General features: G+C 38.4%; 1 protein-coding gene across 50 annotated transcripts in view; it reads right to left on the bottom strand.

The window, feature by feature from the left end:
• Positions 1–16836, bottom strand: part of ttn.2 (titin, tandem duplicate 2) — a 158506-nt gene that overhangs the window by 118357 nt on the left and 23313 nt on the right. For all 50 annotated transcript variants that reach the window (XM_026218872.1, XM_026218879.1, XM_026218877.1 and 47 more), the window contains exons 37-45: positions 3532–3810; positions 2839–3402; positions 2369–2650; positions 1999–2277; positions 1622–1903; positions 1236–1514; positions 860–1147; positions 491–769; positions 91–372 (exon numbers count right to left, since the gene is read on the bottom strand). In XM_026218872.1, the coding sequence (XP_026074657.1) occupies positions 91–372; positions 491–769; positions 860–1147; positions 1236–1514; positions 1622–1903; positions 1999–2277; positions 2369–2650; positions 2839–3402; positions 3532–3810 (2814 nt within the window). The remainder of the gene's footprint in view (positions 1–90; positions 373–490; positions 770–859; positions 1148–1235; positions 1515–1621; positions 1904–1998; positions 2278–2368; positions 2651–2838; positions 3403–3531; positions 3811–16836) is intronic.

The raw sequence follows: 16836 nt of genomic DNA, 5'->3' as shown, positions 1-16836 counted from the left end.
AGATAAGAAAGCACCAATTAGCTAATGAAGTAACCACTGTGAAATTACTTTAACATCCGTAAAAAGTAGGGTGATCAACTTTAAACAAACCTTTGACTGTTACCAAGCAACTGCATCTATCGCTGCCAGCTTCACTTGATGCTTGGCAGATATAATCTCCACTGTCTTCAACACAGCAATTGGAAATTTGTAGTGTCGCAACTGAGTCGATGAAGGTCATTTGGTATTTATCATTTAAGCTAATTTCAGTTTCATTTTTATACCATCTAATACTGATCTCTGGGCTGCCAGTGACTTTACATTCCAAAGTTGCAAGACTCCCATTCAATACTAGTTTAGTCGAGTCAAGCTTCATTACAAATTTTGGAGGTTCTAAAAAAAGAAAAGAAAAAGAGAATAACCCATTAAGATGATTTAACTGAAGAATTATTCTGTAAAAAAAAAAATAATGATAATGGCAAAACAATTCATCAAGAGTAAGAAAAGGCACCTTTCACAAATAAGGCAGCTGTGCATGAGACTTTTCCAGCATCATTAGAAACTTGGCAAGTGTATTTTGCAGACTGAGATGGCTTCACAGAGTGCAGCTCCAGTGAACTTGAGCTGGCTTCTTTCTTGATGAAGCAAGTTCCTCCAGTTAACATTTCTTTGTCTTCTCTGAACCACTTAATAATAAAAGGTGCTGTCCCAGTGAATGCAGCTGTTAGGACAACTGTAGCTCCTGGTATAACATCTTGGTTTTGAGGTTTCAAAGAGAAGACTGGGGGTTCTAAAGTTAATTTGAAGAGGGAAGAGGTTATTTTAACAACCATATACAAAACAAATTTTCAATCAATGAGATATGACTGATTATTCTAACCTTTAACAGAAACAGTTCCACTTGTTTCACTGTGTCCTGCAGCATTAGTTGCACGGCAGGTGAAAACCCCAGCATCTGATGTCTCTAAATCAGTTATTTTCAGTATTGCCGTGCTTTCCTGCATTTCTGTTTTATATTTTGTTCCAGTCGTAATATCATTTCCTTCTTTGAACCAAGATATTGTTATAGGTTGGGATCCTGACACTTTGCATTCCAACTGAATAGAACCTCCAACATTACCATCTACCTTCTTAAGCATTTTTGTGAAAGTTGGGGGTATTATTTTATCTGCTCAACAAAAGTAAAACACCATTTCAAAAAATATGCACACACACAAGCAGAAAATGAAAGATAATTTTGAAAGGATAGCACTAACCAAGAACAACAATTGAGCAAGAGCATTGCTCTTTTCCAACCCGATTAGAAACTTCAACTTTGTATTCACAGCTGTCACCCCTCTCTACCGAGAGAATTTTCAAAGCTGCCACATTATCTTTGAAAGAGATTTTGCATTTTCGACTTCCTGTGATCTCTTTGCCATCTCTGAACCATTTCACTTTGAGATCTGGGCTTCCTGAAACTTTGCACTCAAGAGTTGCAGAGTCACCTGCAGTCACACTGATGGATGGTGGTTTCTCAACAAATCTAGCTGGTTCTTTAACAAAAATGAAATAAATCAATGAATAAATCAATAATAATGCTAAAAGTGTAACAAAACACAAGGTTGAATATAGCGATATGCTTAATATGTTTAATTCTAACCTTGAACTGATACTGTAGCCTCGCATTTTTGTTTTCCAGCCTCATTTTCAGCTTGACAAGTATATTTACCCCCATGGTTAATGGCCACATTTGCTATTGCCAAAATAGCAATGTTGTTTTCAAAAGTCGTGGTAATATTAGGATCATCATCTCTGACTATCTCAGAATCTTTAAACCACTGAACTGTGATAGGGGCAGAGCCCTTCAGAGTTCCCTGCAGTTTTACAGCACTGCTTAAAACTGCAGTGGTGTTCTCAACTTTCTTTACAAACAATGGTGGGTCTGCATGAAAATAAACCATAATAATTTTCACATTTAATAAAGTTAACCAAAAAAATTAATAAAATGTTTAGTTGATTGAAAGTGATTGTACCAACCTTTCAATTTTGCCACTGCTTTTGAAGTTATTTTGCCAACGTCATTAGAAATGGAACACTGGTAATCTCCAACATCTGCACTTTCAAATGATTTGATTTCCAAATATGCAACTGTTTCTTTTGAGACAATACTATACTTCTTGTCAGAGGATACTGGGTTTTTATTCTTAAACCAGGTCACCTCAAATGGAGCCGTTCCTGTAACTTCACATTCAAGCTGGGCTGTGCTGCCCTTGACTACCTCCACCATTTGCAACTCCTTTTTAAATGCAGGAGGTTCTAAGAGCAATAAGAGCAATAAGATTTAAGATGACTCTTCTATCGCAATGTAATGAGCAATAAATCAGAACGTAAGAATCTTGAGTACTACCTTTTACAGTTACTTGAGAGGTGCAGCTTTCACAGCCAGCCTCATTCATCACTTCACAAGTGTAATTTCCACTGTCAGACTCAGATAAGTTAATAATCTCAAGTGTGGCTTGGCCAGCTTTGAAAGTTATTTTTTGTTTTTCTGAAGAACTAAGTGGTTTGTCATTCAAAAACCAAGTCACATGTAGTTCAGCTGATCCTTTGACAGTACACGACAGACGTGATGACATTCCTTGTTTCCATAAGATCTTAGGCTCCAGCCTTTTAACAAAGACTGGAGGTTCTAAGGGTTAAAATGCAATGCAGGAAAAAGAGGTTTGATTTGTTTGCAAGAAAAAGAAAAGTTAAGAAAAAGACAGCTTAATATAGATAAGGGACAAGTGCACAGTAAAAAGACACAGTAATACTATCTATGGCAAATAAGAACAGCATCAACTGCATTAACAAAGTGTATTAGTCTCAAAGTCTTACCTTGCACTGTCACACTAGAAGAGCAACTGCTGCTCCCTGCGTCATTGGCAGCAGTACAGGTATATGTACCCGTATCTTTGAGTTTAGCCTTCTGAATCTCAAGACAGGCTATTTTTTCCTCAAAAGCTAGTTTACAGTCCATTGTAGTATGAAGTTTCTTGCCATCTCTCATCCAGGTGATGGAAACTCCACTGTCTTCATCTACCTGACACTCAAGACGTAGTGTGTTTCCCACAGCAATAGTGGTTGCTTCAAAGCTCTTCACAAAGTTGGGTTTGTCTACAACCCTTAGTTCAGCACAGCATGTAGCTGTACCAACACTGTTTGAAGCTTTGCAAAGATATGATCCCTGATCACTTTGTTGTAAATTCAAGATTTCAAGAAAATACTTGTTCTTGTCAGAGGACGCTTTGCAGTGATCATCAAGTGAAATGGCAATATTGTCTTTGTGCCAGACAACATTCATTGGTTCAGAACCAGAAATAACACATTGAAATTTTGCTTGTTTTCCCACAAATAAAGTCATCGAATCAGGCTTTGATACAAATTCTGGCGGGAAAATTTCTATAAAAAGAAGATTTCAACAAAAATAAATAAATAACTTTAACAACAAAGTATCAAACACAAAGCATGTCAACTCCAAAGAAAAGTCAAGAAGACAAATAGACAGTAAGAAAGATATATTTTTCTTACCAGTCACACTTAGTTGAGCAGAGCAGCTGTCACTTCCATGGCGGTTTGAAGCTTTGCAGGTAAATTCTCCACTGTCAGCAACTGTTGGGCTATATATCTCCAGAGATGAGGTGTGAAGACGACTGATGATCCTGCATTTGTCACTATGTCTGAGCTCAGAACCAGACTTGAACCACTTGAAGGTCACACCTGGAGCCTCCTCAATCTCACATTCAAACTTTGCAGGACTGCCAACACTGACCTCCAGATTTTTAATTTTGTGCCTGAAAACAGGTGGCACTGAATAGTGCACACAGACAAAAAGCAAATTAGTACATTATATTTAACATGTTTGCTGACAAGTAATGAGTATGAGCATGAAAAGCAGAAACCATCGATTGGCACTTTTAAACACCTGAAATGTTCTACAAAAAAATTGTATACGAAGTTTAGCAGGTTAAGTGGTTAAATGTAACCATTCATGTACACCTTAACCATCTTTCATTTTTACAGATATGGTATTTTCAAAAAGTGCCAATTTCTGTGGTCACTGTAATGGAGCAGTAAAAAAATTAATTCATTAAAGAGTGACTGTGAAGAGTAATGGTGATCTTGCTATGAGGGAGTGAAAAAACATTGAATAAGGTGTGAAATAATGACTTGATATCTTGGCATGCATGCAAAAAAAAAAAAAGATCAATAATGAGGTGCTCAATGACTGATGAAGAAAACAACAATGGAGTATTTCATAACCAATTCCCAGAGAGGAAAAAAAATGTAAAGTGGAAAATACTGCAGGAGTGGAGGAGGAGGTGAACCTTGGAATGACACTGAGAGATCCAGCAGGTTAAGAGTTGATGTAAAGAAGTGAAGACATGCTAACATTTCAATGATGTGAAAATGGTGGCAAAATCGCAGAATTGTGAAGATGATGAGAGAAGAAGACATTAGGAAGGTATCTTCATATGAAATACAAAGATATTTTCTATTAGTTGGTGTGGAGATACTGAAAAAGCATGTCTGCTGAAGCGTGTCTATTTTAGCTATGAACGGTAAGAGTTAGTCATGTGGGATGGGATGGCAAAATAATTCCCATAAATCCAACCTCTTGAGAGCACAATGAGGTGAGAGGATGTTGAGGTCTTGCCAGCATCACCTACAGCCTCACAGGTATATTCTCCTTGATGATCCTTCGTAACCTTGATGATTACTAATGTGTATGTATCATGGTCTTTGGAACACTTGAACTCTTTGCCAGATTTAATTGATTTTCCATTAAAAAGCCAATTTACTTTCTTTACATGTCTAATAGTCAAAGAGAATTTTGCCTCTGAATGTTCGTCTATTTCAATATCCTCCAAGGAGCTTTCAAAAACTGGGTAACCCTCCTGTCTAACTTCTTCTTTCTCTAATTTTATAAATGCTTCGGTTATATATTCCTCCCTTTCAGTTGTTATACCTACTGCCCCTACATTCTTCTCATGTTCTTTTACTGTCACAGATTTGGTTTCTTGTCGTTCAACTTGGATGGACTGCTGAATCTCAATTTTTGATTCACTTGACATTTGAAATGTTGACTGCTGCACAAAAGCTTGCTCTTTAGCTGTTACGGACTGAAAAGAGACTTTTGCTTCAGTTTTCACAGTTGCAGACTGAGACATTGGTGATGTAAAAGGCTCTACATTTTCTGTCAATTTTACCATCTCTACAACAGGTGAAAGCATTTCTTTTGTAGAAGCCTTGGTAACCTGTAATCTTTGGGGCCTGTCAATTTGCATTGTGCCTGGCTGCTCTGAGGTCATAACCTGTTGCTCTCGATAAACAATGGAGTAGAAAGCAGCTTTAAGTTCACTTCTGATATCAGCAGTCTGGGGGTACTCGCCTTCAAAAGCAATTGTAATTTCAAGTGGGGCACTTGCACTAGTAATAAGATATGTGAACATGACATATTTGGGTTCTTTCCTTTCCTTTACCTCATGAATTTCTATAGCTCCTAGACTCTCAACTACATCTGCCAGGATCAATGGCTGGTCAAGAGCAACAGCAGTTGCAAGAGCACTTTTTAATTGGTGCTTAATGTCCAATGAATGTGGTTTTGGAGGCGAAATAACAAAAGTGAGCTCTCTGGGTAGAGTTTGGCTCTCTCTTGACTCTGACACCAAAAGAGTTCCCATCTTCTGCTTACTGACAACTGCTTTGGATGTTTCAGATTTTGTAATATCCTGAGATAGCTCACCTTTGATAACACGTTTTTCTTCCATTAATACTGACTGTCTAACAGACTGTCCTTCTTGAATTTGAACTGCGAAATCTTGTTCTGTGGCATCAAGAGCAATGCTACTCTCTGTCGAAATAGCCTTTTCTTCAACATAAATTAATTCAGATGGAATTTTGGGTTCAACTTCACTTTTAGACACACATTTCTCAATTGTTCCTATATTCTCTGTGTGCCCTTCCTCTATGTCCTGACTCTCTGACACAGATGGCACATGCACAATATTCCAGTGATCTTCTTTCTGTACTAGGGCACGCTGCTGTTTAACATCACTTACAAAAGGTGTTTCCTTTGGTAATGGCACAGGCTCTGAAAAGACTTGAAGGATACTTTCAGGTTTGGGTTCTTTTATGATTTCAGGCTGCACACCTTTAACAGACACATCAAGATCTTTACAATAATCTGCTATATGCTCTCTTTTCTCTTCGGTACTCGCAGCATGATAGCGGGCTTTTTCTTGTCTCTGTACCGCAATCTGTTCATCTGGCTTTTCCATCGAGATTATCCCTTCTTTAGTCAACGTATTTTCTAAATGAACTGCCTGAAGATGCAAAGGGGCAGGAGCTTCCTTTCCAGGCTGAATGAAAATTTTTGTTTCTTGTGCTGAAAAAGGAGAAGACTCCTCACATGTCACAGTCTGTTGTAAATCCACTGACACTGTATGCTTAGGAACAGGACATTTTTGAGCATCTGCTTTCTCTGGGCTTGGCTTCTCACTGCTGAACCTGCCTTCAGATGGAAGAATATCCTGATCTGTGATGACATGTAAATGCAGAACTTGATCTTCTTCTCTCTGGGACTGCACTGAAATGGCACTTTCTAAACCTGGGATCAAACTTGACTGATCAGCTTGGAGTGGATGCTTTTCCTCAGCAACAAGAGCGGATTTAAATAAACTATCTTTGACTAAAGATGCGGTCTCCTCATCTGGTTTGTGTGTCGATAACCTCTGCTCTTTTGATAAAGTCTGAGCAGTCTCACTAATTGAAAGGACAATTGGTTTTGCTGGTTCTTTTTTCACAGATGTCTGAAAGGTAGATTCTTGTGTTGACAGTTCTTTAGAGTGACCTTCTGTAATCTGTTGTTTCTCAGTTGAAACTGCACTATAAAGAATTTTCACTCCCTCTTTCACCTGGTAGCCCTTTTCCTGCTGGGTATGCGGTATAACCTGTGAATGTTCCTTAACAATTGGGAGTTTGGTCTCAACTTGGTGACTTGATATTGGATACTTGGGCTCAGGAGATGCCTTGATCTGTTCTGTTTCTCTGGTTGATAATGGCTCAGCTTTGACAATCGTCAGTGGAGTTACACTCTCAGTTAAGGCAGACATTACCTGTGAGGGGTGCTCTTTCTCAATTTCAAGCTCTGTAACCTCGGGACTTTTGATTCGTTCAAAGTGCTGTTCTGTGAAGCCTTGGTGTTCTTGAACTGCTGATGTCATGGTAGCCATCTGGAGCTGTTTCAAAGGCATTGCTACCACTGGTTGTGGCTGGACTGAAGCAGATATGACTCTCTCTTGAACTTCATGAGACTGCAACACAGCAGCTTGATGAGTCACCTGCTCCTTGTGCATGGTTGCAATGGAAACATCCAAGTCATGTAGAGTGTCAACCTGCTCACTCGTTACCATCTGCCTATCTTCTGTGCCAATGGTGTAAATTACCTGATGGTCTCCCTGCAAACTAGCACCTGCCTGTCCAGGTAGGCTAACACTGTACAAGCGAGATTCAGTGGCTTCCTCTTTCATGGACACCTTATAACTTTTTTGCTCTTGAACCAATTGCTGTTTATGAAATACAGATACTTTTTTGTGGGATACTATCAGCTCTGCACTGCAGCTTGCCTCCCCAAATGGATTGACAGCCTTGCATGTGTAGAGTCCACTGTCACTCTGTTGGATATTATTCATGATAAGGAAGCCAGAGCCATCTGGGTTACTTACAACAGAACAGGTCTGGCTTGACTTAATTTGAGAATTACCCTTAAACCACTGAACATCAGGGAAAGGAGTACCAGTAACTCTATATTGAAATTTTACTTCGCTGCCCTCTGCACACCGCACAGGTTGGATTTGTGTGGTAAAGCATGGTGGTTGCCCTGGTAGTTTGAACATTTGTTCCACCCATTTTTCTGCTGCTGATAATTGACTCACTTGAACCTTTAACATTGTCTTGCAGGTGGTCTGGCCAAATCTATTACTGGCAGTACAAGAGTACTCTCCCTCATACTCTTTCTTGACTTTTGTTATTATTAAAGTGTACTCATCTCTCTCTTCTACAAACTTATAAACTGTTGAAGAAGTGATAACTTTACCATTGTGAAACCACTGAACTTTTGGTTTTGGAAAACCAGATACTGTGACAGTAAACCTAACAGACTCCCCCATGGTAACTTCAGTAGGTGTAAGCTTGGACTGAAACACAGGTTTCTCTTTTTTCCTCTCCAAAGTACTAGAAAAACGTTTTTGCTCTGGCTTGAGTTCAAGTGTTTTTGATTTTTCAGGTAAATGTAGTGAGGTGCTGTAGGTTTCTTCCTCTTCTTCGGTCTTCACAGTCAAGCTAGAAAATTCTGTATGAAAATAATGGGATTAAAGATTCACCAAACTATCCTCAGAAAACACAAGAAAGATAAAGAGGTCATTCAATATTAGTCAAGAAGCGGACATAATAATGCCCTTAAGAGATTAAAAAGAAAAAATGCTAAATAACAGTAAATGGTTTCATCATAATTTTATTTACTTTTCATGTTAACAGAATTACAATAAATGGGTACAACAACACATTTGTGTTTCTAATGAAATTATGGCACACAGATTTATTCTTTGAGATTTATTATTTCTATCAATTAAGGTTTGACTAGTTTCACTAACTCAAAATTAATATATTATAACTGATGAAATAACACATAAGAAAACTATAGCTATCATCCCTGTATATATTTTTCTAAACTTTATTTTATCATTCTTTTTATTTACAACCCATTAAATCCTTAACTGAATTACCACTACTTTTACAAAAACATGATCAAACTATACAACAAAAACAGATTTTATTATCTAACTCTATGCAGCCTTACTAATAATGCAAATTATGAACTTGAGCAAGGAAAATCTATTATCTCCAAACAATTTAAAAAGTATCCAAATTATATTTCCTTGATCTATTTCAGATCACAATGGCAACATTAATGGGAAAAAAATACACAAAAGTGGAAATTAATATTCATGCCATTTAAATTAATAAATTTGTTGAAAAATTTACTTTTATCTATTATACTGGGCATGCATTGTGAGGAAATAAATATCTTTCAAAACTGTGTTTGAAATTCACCTGAACTCAATTCACCAACAAAAAGAAAGACCCAGGACACCACCCAAGTGGAAGACACAAGAATAAATGAGGATCAAATCGGATCTTTTCAATAAATTAGGGATCGTTAAAATATATACTACTGAAAAACAATTTTGAATGCAGATTGAACAAAAGTTTCTATACATAATTTCACAATAATGTACAATACATAATTTCACAATAATGTCACAATAAACATACATAAAAAATGTGAACTACATTACATCTATTCAAAGTAAACAAAACAGCAAACAAGTTTCATAATCAATTAACCTTTTAAACTGCTGTTAAATTAAAACACTTTTAACAATGAAGTTGTTTCTGTGTAACCAGCTATGTTTTGGATAACACATTTGAATTCGCCAGCATCACTGGGAGTTGCATTTGTTATAAGCAGATTGAAATGCCCTGATGCTTTCTCCTGGATAATATATCTAGCATTTTTTACTGGAGCACCATCTTTGTACCACTCTGCTGTAGGATTTGGTTTGCCGCTCACTAAGCACTGAAGCATTACAGGTGTACCTACAGCTGCAGTGACGTTTTGCAGTGGGATTATACATTTCGGGGGGATTTCAGTGACCTGAAACTGAAAACTACAAGTATTTGTTGATTTGCCTTTGAATTCTATTTTATCGTCTTTTGAGGGTTCTGCAAAGACATCAAAATTAATACTAACATATTTTTCTCCTTGCTCACTTGTCTCGTTATCAGTAACAGCCACTAGTCTGACAGCTTTCTGCGACTCATCAGATTCTTGCTGGAACTCAAATTCAAGCTCTATCTCTGATGTCTGTTCTCCATCAAATGATGAGTTCCCAACAACTAAGTCAAATTTCTGAGGCTGAACTTTTGCACTGCCAAGAGAAACTGCAGTTAGTTCTCTTCCCCTTGTTTTGCCTGAGAATGACTTTGGATTCATAACCATAAGTGACGCCCTGCAAAGTGTTTCACCAACAACATTAATGGCTCGACATGTATATATGCCACTGTCATGTGTGTTGGCTTTGAGAATCTTCAAAAAATGATTATCACCATCTGAGCTACAGATGTACTTTTTCTTATCCATAGGAATCTTTACATTTCCTTTGTACCATGACACTATTGGTGAGGGAATACCCATTAAGGAACATTCAAACATTACGTTTGTGTTTTCGGGTGTTTCAATGTCATAAATAGGGTTTATGAAACGTGGAGGCATTTCTGTCACTTCAAAAGCTATTTTTAAGTCATCGCTTTCTTGAGTTATAAAATCCACAGCCCCTTCCTCAAACATGCTTGGCAGAACATCAAGGGATATGATCATACTTTTGTTATCCGCTGTGTACTCTGGAATGGTGACAATTTTTACCTGTTTTTCAAATTCTTTCACCTCATTCTCATCTAACTCAACCTCCAACAAGATTTCTTGAGGAGAGGGAGATCTTGACAGATCCTCATCCTCTTCAACATCAAACTCAATGACATGCTGATGGGTAACAGCAGGAGGGGGTAGCATTTGCCTTGCTTCCTGAGATATAACAATAACGAAAGCAACACTTTTTGCCTCACCAACATAATTAAGAGCCTCACAGATATATTCCCCTTGGTCAACTTTTGTGATATTCCTAATTTCAAGGGCAATGTTATCACCATCTCTTTCAATACTAGTCCTTTCATCTGCCTCAAGCTCAGTTTTGTTTCTAAACCATTTCACTTCTGGAGTGGGTAATCCAAATACTTCAGCACAGAACTGTAAGGAATCGCCTTCAAAAACTCTTCTTTTTGTAAGTGGCTTAAGGAAAGCTGGAGGAATTCCCTGAACCTTTTCCTGAAGTGTCCCCAAACCTAGTGAACCACGTCCTTCTGGAAGAATCATACCCTCATCGATAGTAAACACAGGGGGAGTTGTTTCAATACCCTCATCATCTGGAGAATTGAGAAATTTTGCAGGGGAATAAAAATCTTCACTAGAGCTAGTTGAGGGTCTCTTATGTTCCACAGGGGAAAATGGATACTTGGGAGGAGTCATGACACCCCCTGGAGTCTCTGAGGGGGTATGGAAAGATTCTGGTGATTTCTGAATTTGAGAAATTTCTGTGGATGAAGCTGGTGTGTAGAAACGTTCTATTTCTGCCATCTCTTCACTGACTGTGCTACCTACTTCAATAGACATTTCTGACTCTGGCGACAAAGGTCTTCCCCAATCAGTTGGTGGGTTATAGTAGTCATAAACAGCACTAAAAGTTACTTCTTCTTCCTCAAGTTTGGGAACACCAGCAACTCCGAGCCTAGCAGTTTTCTTCTGTTGTGGTTGTGGGTGATCTGCCAAGTCAGATTGCGATACTCTCTCAACCTCAATTTTGGATTTTACACTAACTGGTTTTTCTATATCTGTCGCTTCCATCCTATCATGTTTTATATTAACTGGATTGATGTTATCTTGTGGCATGTCCTCATCTTCTGCTCTTCGAATAGTAATGGTGCCCATTTTCATTGACTGTTCCTTGGTAACTGACTTGACAGCTTCAGAGTTATCAATGCCACTTTGCCTAACACATACCACCTCCTGTATAATTCTTTGCTCAACTGAGCTATCCGGAACTGTTTTAGGGCTAACATCTTTTGGGTTAATTTTCTTTGGTAATCTAGCCTGGGGTCTGACTAAAGTTGGCGAATGTTGGACCTCAGTAACATTTGCCAAAGATACAAAATGTTGTGAGTCAAATAATTTTGGTTCTATATAAGACATTCTCATCTCTGACTTTTCTTCTAAAGTATATTCTATGTGGTCAAGAACTGTCTCTGTAACTTCTGGCGAAGCTCTTAATGGGAGGATCTTAGCTGCAGTCAATGTAAGATCTTCCATCCTGTCCTTGCTAGAGAGAACTGAAGTTGTTTGTTCCTTTTCACATTGATCAGGCTCAAGAGAAAACTCTGGGATATCCTCTATAGGAAAAGATGACTCATCCTTAGACTGTACTGTTGGATCAACAGGCTCATCTATAAAATATGTTGGTGCTTCAAATGCTTGTTTTAATTTTGTCACTTTAACCTCTGCCCCAGATGACTGCAAACCACAGCCTGTTATTACAGGTATGTCTGAAGCAGTTTTCTTAATTTGCTTAATGAGTTTAGGGGCATCTGGCTGTGGGAAATTGGGATCATAGGTTCTCCTAATATCTTGAAATCCAGCAGGACTGACTGAAGTTAAATGTTCATAATGAGGAACATTACCTTTGGATGGAGTGTAAGAACTTGATAAAGTCTTTGTTCCAACTTTGGTGATTTCTGAAAATAAGCCAAAAGATCTTGTTTGGTTATCCACCTCTGACATGGCAATGGATGAAAATCCAGAGTCCAAAGTTGCAGAATCAAAAGACACATCAGCAACACTTTCAACCTGCCCAAATTTGTTAGATGCAATACATCTATATGTTCCAGCATCAAGACAAGTAAAATTGTAAATAAAAAGGCTGTAACATTCGTCTTGTACCTCAAATCTATATTTACTAGTATTAAGATCAAGGAAAACGTCATCATGGGACCAGACGGCCTCAGGTGTTGGTACACCAACAATGATGCACTCAAGCATAGCAGTCTGTCCTTCTGAAGCACTAATGTTCTCTAGTTCTCTAACAACCCGGGGTGCTCCATGGCCATCATCATAAGAAAATGTGAACTTATGCTTCATGGTCTGAGAGGTCCCATCATCAGCAGGAGACTCTGAGGTTTGTTTAACAGGCCCAAATGTGCCTTTAGCCTCATCAACAATCTCTAGCACTGGAGTTGGAGCAGTTATTCTGATCTCAACTGGTGAGGAGTGAATAGATGAGCCTAAAGTTTGTGGTATGTGGATAATAGCTTGAGGCACCTGCAATGTGTATTTGCTGTCTATCTTGGGTTTCGTTAGTGACTTAAGTTCTTCCTCAATCATTTCTTCTTCAGCGAACACTGACTCATCTGTTATTTTAACTTCCTGAGGAGGTCCAATCTCTGTCCTTGACGGAACATCTTCAGTTACTTTGAATATGCAACATGAACTTGCTTTTCCATGTTTGTTTGCAATATTACAAGTAAGCAGACCTTGATGGTCAATAGTTGGATAATAAATGGTTAGTGTTGATGAAGTTGCTTTGGAACGAACATCATAATCTGGGTCTCTCATTATAAGATGTCCATCTTTAAGCCATGATACAGAGGGCGGGGGATCTCCCTGGAATTGGCAGCTTAGTTCAGTCATCTCACCTCTCTTTACCTCAACCTCTGGAATTAATGTTGTCACAAATACAGGTGCTCCCGGTTTAACTACAGAGATTTTCCATGCAGTGGGAGTAGCACTGGGCATTTCTTGTTTTGAGAGGGTTTTCTGTTGCTTTATTACATCAGGATCCTGTCTAGGCATTGTTACATCTTTTACATTACCTTGATGCCGCTGAACTACATTCTCGTTACCCAAATATCGGCTTTCAATACATCTAGTCACATCTGTACTAATTTTATCGGTCACAAACTGCTCAGGCTTTGTATACGACAGAACTTTTCCTGTTGGTGAAGCTGTGGACATCAACATTGTCTCAGGCGTTTCAAGAGAAGACTGCCCATGCTCCGCAATGGCCCAATTAGATTCTAATTCAACACTTTCTTCTTGCTCAATTGGAACATCTTGTTGCCATTTTTTTATGCGCTTTGCTAGAGCCTCCTCCTCACTGACAAAATAATCACTTTCAGTCCTTAACTTCTCACTATCAGCTTCAGAAAGAATCTGCTTATGTGTTTTAGACCTATCATTTACATAGGACTGAGAAGAAACATCACTAAAGCACTTCTCCTTTGCTGTTCTCTGTGGTGATCTCCTATTCATCTCTTCAACCTCAACATCTTTATATGCTGCTCTTTCTAAAGCACTCTCAGTTACACCACCCCAATCAGGATCTAGTTCAACAGCCTGTTTTTGCACAGTCAAAACATCTTGTTGCCATTTCATGATACGTTGGGTCAATGCCTCTTTTTCACTCACAGGATCGCTTTCGCTTTTTAACTCATTTATTCTTTCTCGTGATAAATGTAACTCACTCTCACCTAAGCGTTCATGTGGATGTTTTTCTTTGAATGAAGATCTTGAAATCTTTGTAAATGAGGATTCTCTTTGAGCTTTTAAAGCTGCTGCTTCTTCATTTTGGGCTTTTCCCAAAGATTCATGAAAATAAGAGCTTTTTTTCTCTGACTTTCGGGGCACATCAGACTCTGCCTGATCAACCTGCACATCTTGTTGCCATTTTTGAATATGCGGAGACAAAAATTGATCTTCACTTTCGAACTGATCACCCTTCAAGGTTTTCTCAGGGATGTTCTCCACAGAAACAGCTCTCTTCTCTAATTCCTGTACAGGAGCCCTTTTACTTTCGTGTTGAAGACCATCATCAGTAGGAAGTTGTTCCTCCTTTACTTTCACTACATTTCCTCTTGTACACTCTTTGTCTGCTGGCTTCTCATATGATGGACTGATCTCCTTTGTACCACTGACTTGATTGGAAGCTTGTCCTGTCTCTAACCACTGCAACACAAAAGGTTCCTTTGCTTTGACCTGCTGTGCTTCATCCCACTGAACATCTTGTTGCCATTTTCTAATGCGCTGAGCTAAGAACTGATCTTCACTTTCTAAGCACTCACTCTCCAGGTTTTTCTCAAGGATGTTTTCAACAGACATAGCTCTCTGTTCTAATTTCTGTACAGGAACTGTTTTAACTTCATCACCAAAAAATATTTCTTTCATTGGCTTCACTACCTTGGATCTAGAAGACTCTTTTGATTCTTCGTGTGATGAGATTATCTCCTTTGTATTGCTGGCTTGTTTGGAAGCTTCTCCTGCCTCTAACCACTGCAAGACAAATGGTTCTTTTGCCTTAGTCTGCGCCTCATCATCCCACTGACTAAGGCTAGCATTATCTTTGTGAACTAAAATATCATATTCTATCTCCTTTTCTGACTCCTCTTTTGATGTGGTCCTTTGATCCATCTGTGCATCAGATACATCATCTTGAATATCTTTTCTTAAAGTTTCTTCTAGAGGAAGTTCACCCTTCATAATTTGAAGTGCCCTAGATCTTGACTGAGGCTCAAAGGAGTGCCTAACTCTTCGATCAATTGATTGGGAGCGGATTCCGGTAATTCTCTCCAGTCTACTCTGATATTCTGCTGAACCTCTACCACTTTCACCATGCTCACCAGGACAAACAACATGTTGAATTTCAGGCAAAGTAGAAGGCTTAACTCTGAGTCTCTCAACATAATCTGTGTAACAAGGCTCACTTGTAACTGATTCCACTTCAAACTCAGATGAGGACATTGTAGAAATAGAAAGTCTCTTTTTCTTTTTGACAGCCTTTTGCAAGAGACTGAGTTTAGCTTTAACCTCTCCATGAAGGCTGTCTGTGTCACTAAATCTGTCGCTGTACCTATCACTACACCGGTCACTGAATTTATCACTAAACCTATCACTGTATCGGTCACGTCCTGTGAATCTGTCACAGTATATATCACTGTATCGATCACTGAACCTCTCGTATCTCTCATACATTGGAGTTGGAGAGCGTGCACGTTCAGATGCTGTCTCAAACTTGCTGTCCCTGTCGGTTCTTGATGGTGATGAAGTTCTAAAATACATTGTTCGGAACAGAGTGTTTTTTGATCTATGACGTTCCTTAGTTTTCCCTTTAGCTGTTTTGTCAAAAGGAGAGCCAACACATCTTAGATCTACTCTAAATTTTCTTTCTTTTGTTGAATCAGCTAATGAATCTGAGCTCGAGTGGGCTTTGTTTGAAGATCTAGAATGACTGAAATAAGTAACATCTTGTTCTTCCCTCAGTGATACAAGAAGTGATGCTGTGGTTTCAGCAGATCCTTCAGTGTTAATTGCCATGACTTTGTAGCTGCCCGAATCTTTTTCTTTAATCCCCTGAATTATTAAACTGGTTGCGTGCATATGCATTTTACTAACTGTATATATTTTACGATGGTGCTCCTTCTGTATTTGTCTGTTATTATGAAACCACAATAGCGTTGGAGATGGCATTGCAACTAGCTTGCATTTAAAAGCAGCAGTGTCACCCTCCACAACAGACTGAAATTTCAGCTTTTTGGTGAAGGAGGGTTTAATGTTTTCAGATGGGGCTACAAGACCTTGATCTAAACTTTCTTCTGGGTCTGAAAATTCACTAGATAGTGGTCTTCCTTTTTCCATGTGTTCAGCTCCTTCATTATAAAACAACTCTGGAAAAAAAGGAGACAAATTTCAACAAAAATGCACAGTTTGCTAAAGAAACTGAATATAGAATATTAATAGATATATTAAAGCATGCATCAAGTCACAAAGCCATAAAAAAAACAAATTCACTCACCATATTTGTTCGAATAAACGCAAGACTTGAGTCTTTATAAAAGATTCTGACACGAAAATCGCTTGATGTTTTGTTCCTTCTTCTGTGGACAGTTCTTCAAAGCATAAATTTCTTTTCAAAGCATTAATACGTATCCAAATAATACTGATCTGTTTCGCAAAAGAGCCTCTTATATATTTAACTTGGTGAATATATATCCTAAAACATTCCTTACCTGACTTGCAGAATGATGAATAAACGCCCTTTCTAATCCTTAAAATGACGGAAATCTTTCATAGATATAGAGAAACATCACTCTCTATTGATAAAAGAAGAGTGTGGT

This window comes from Carassius auratus, chromosome 34 (genome assembly GCF_003368295.1).
Source record: "Carassius auratus strain Wakin chromosome 34, ASM336829v1, whole genome shotgun sequence".
NCBI lineage: Eukaryota > Metazoa > Chordata > Actinopteri > Cypriniformes > Cyprinidae > Carassius > Carassius auratus.
Note: the sequence above shows the minus strand (reverse complement) of the source record. Positions and strands in the feature narration are given on the sequence as shown.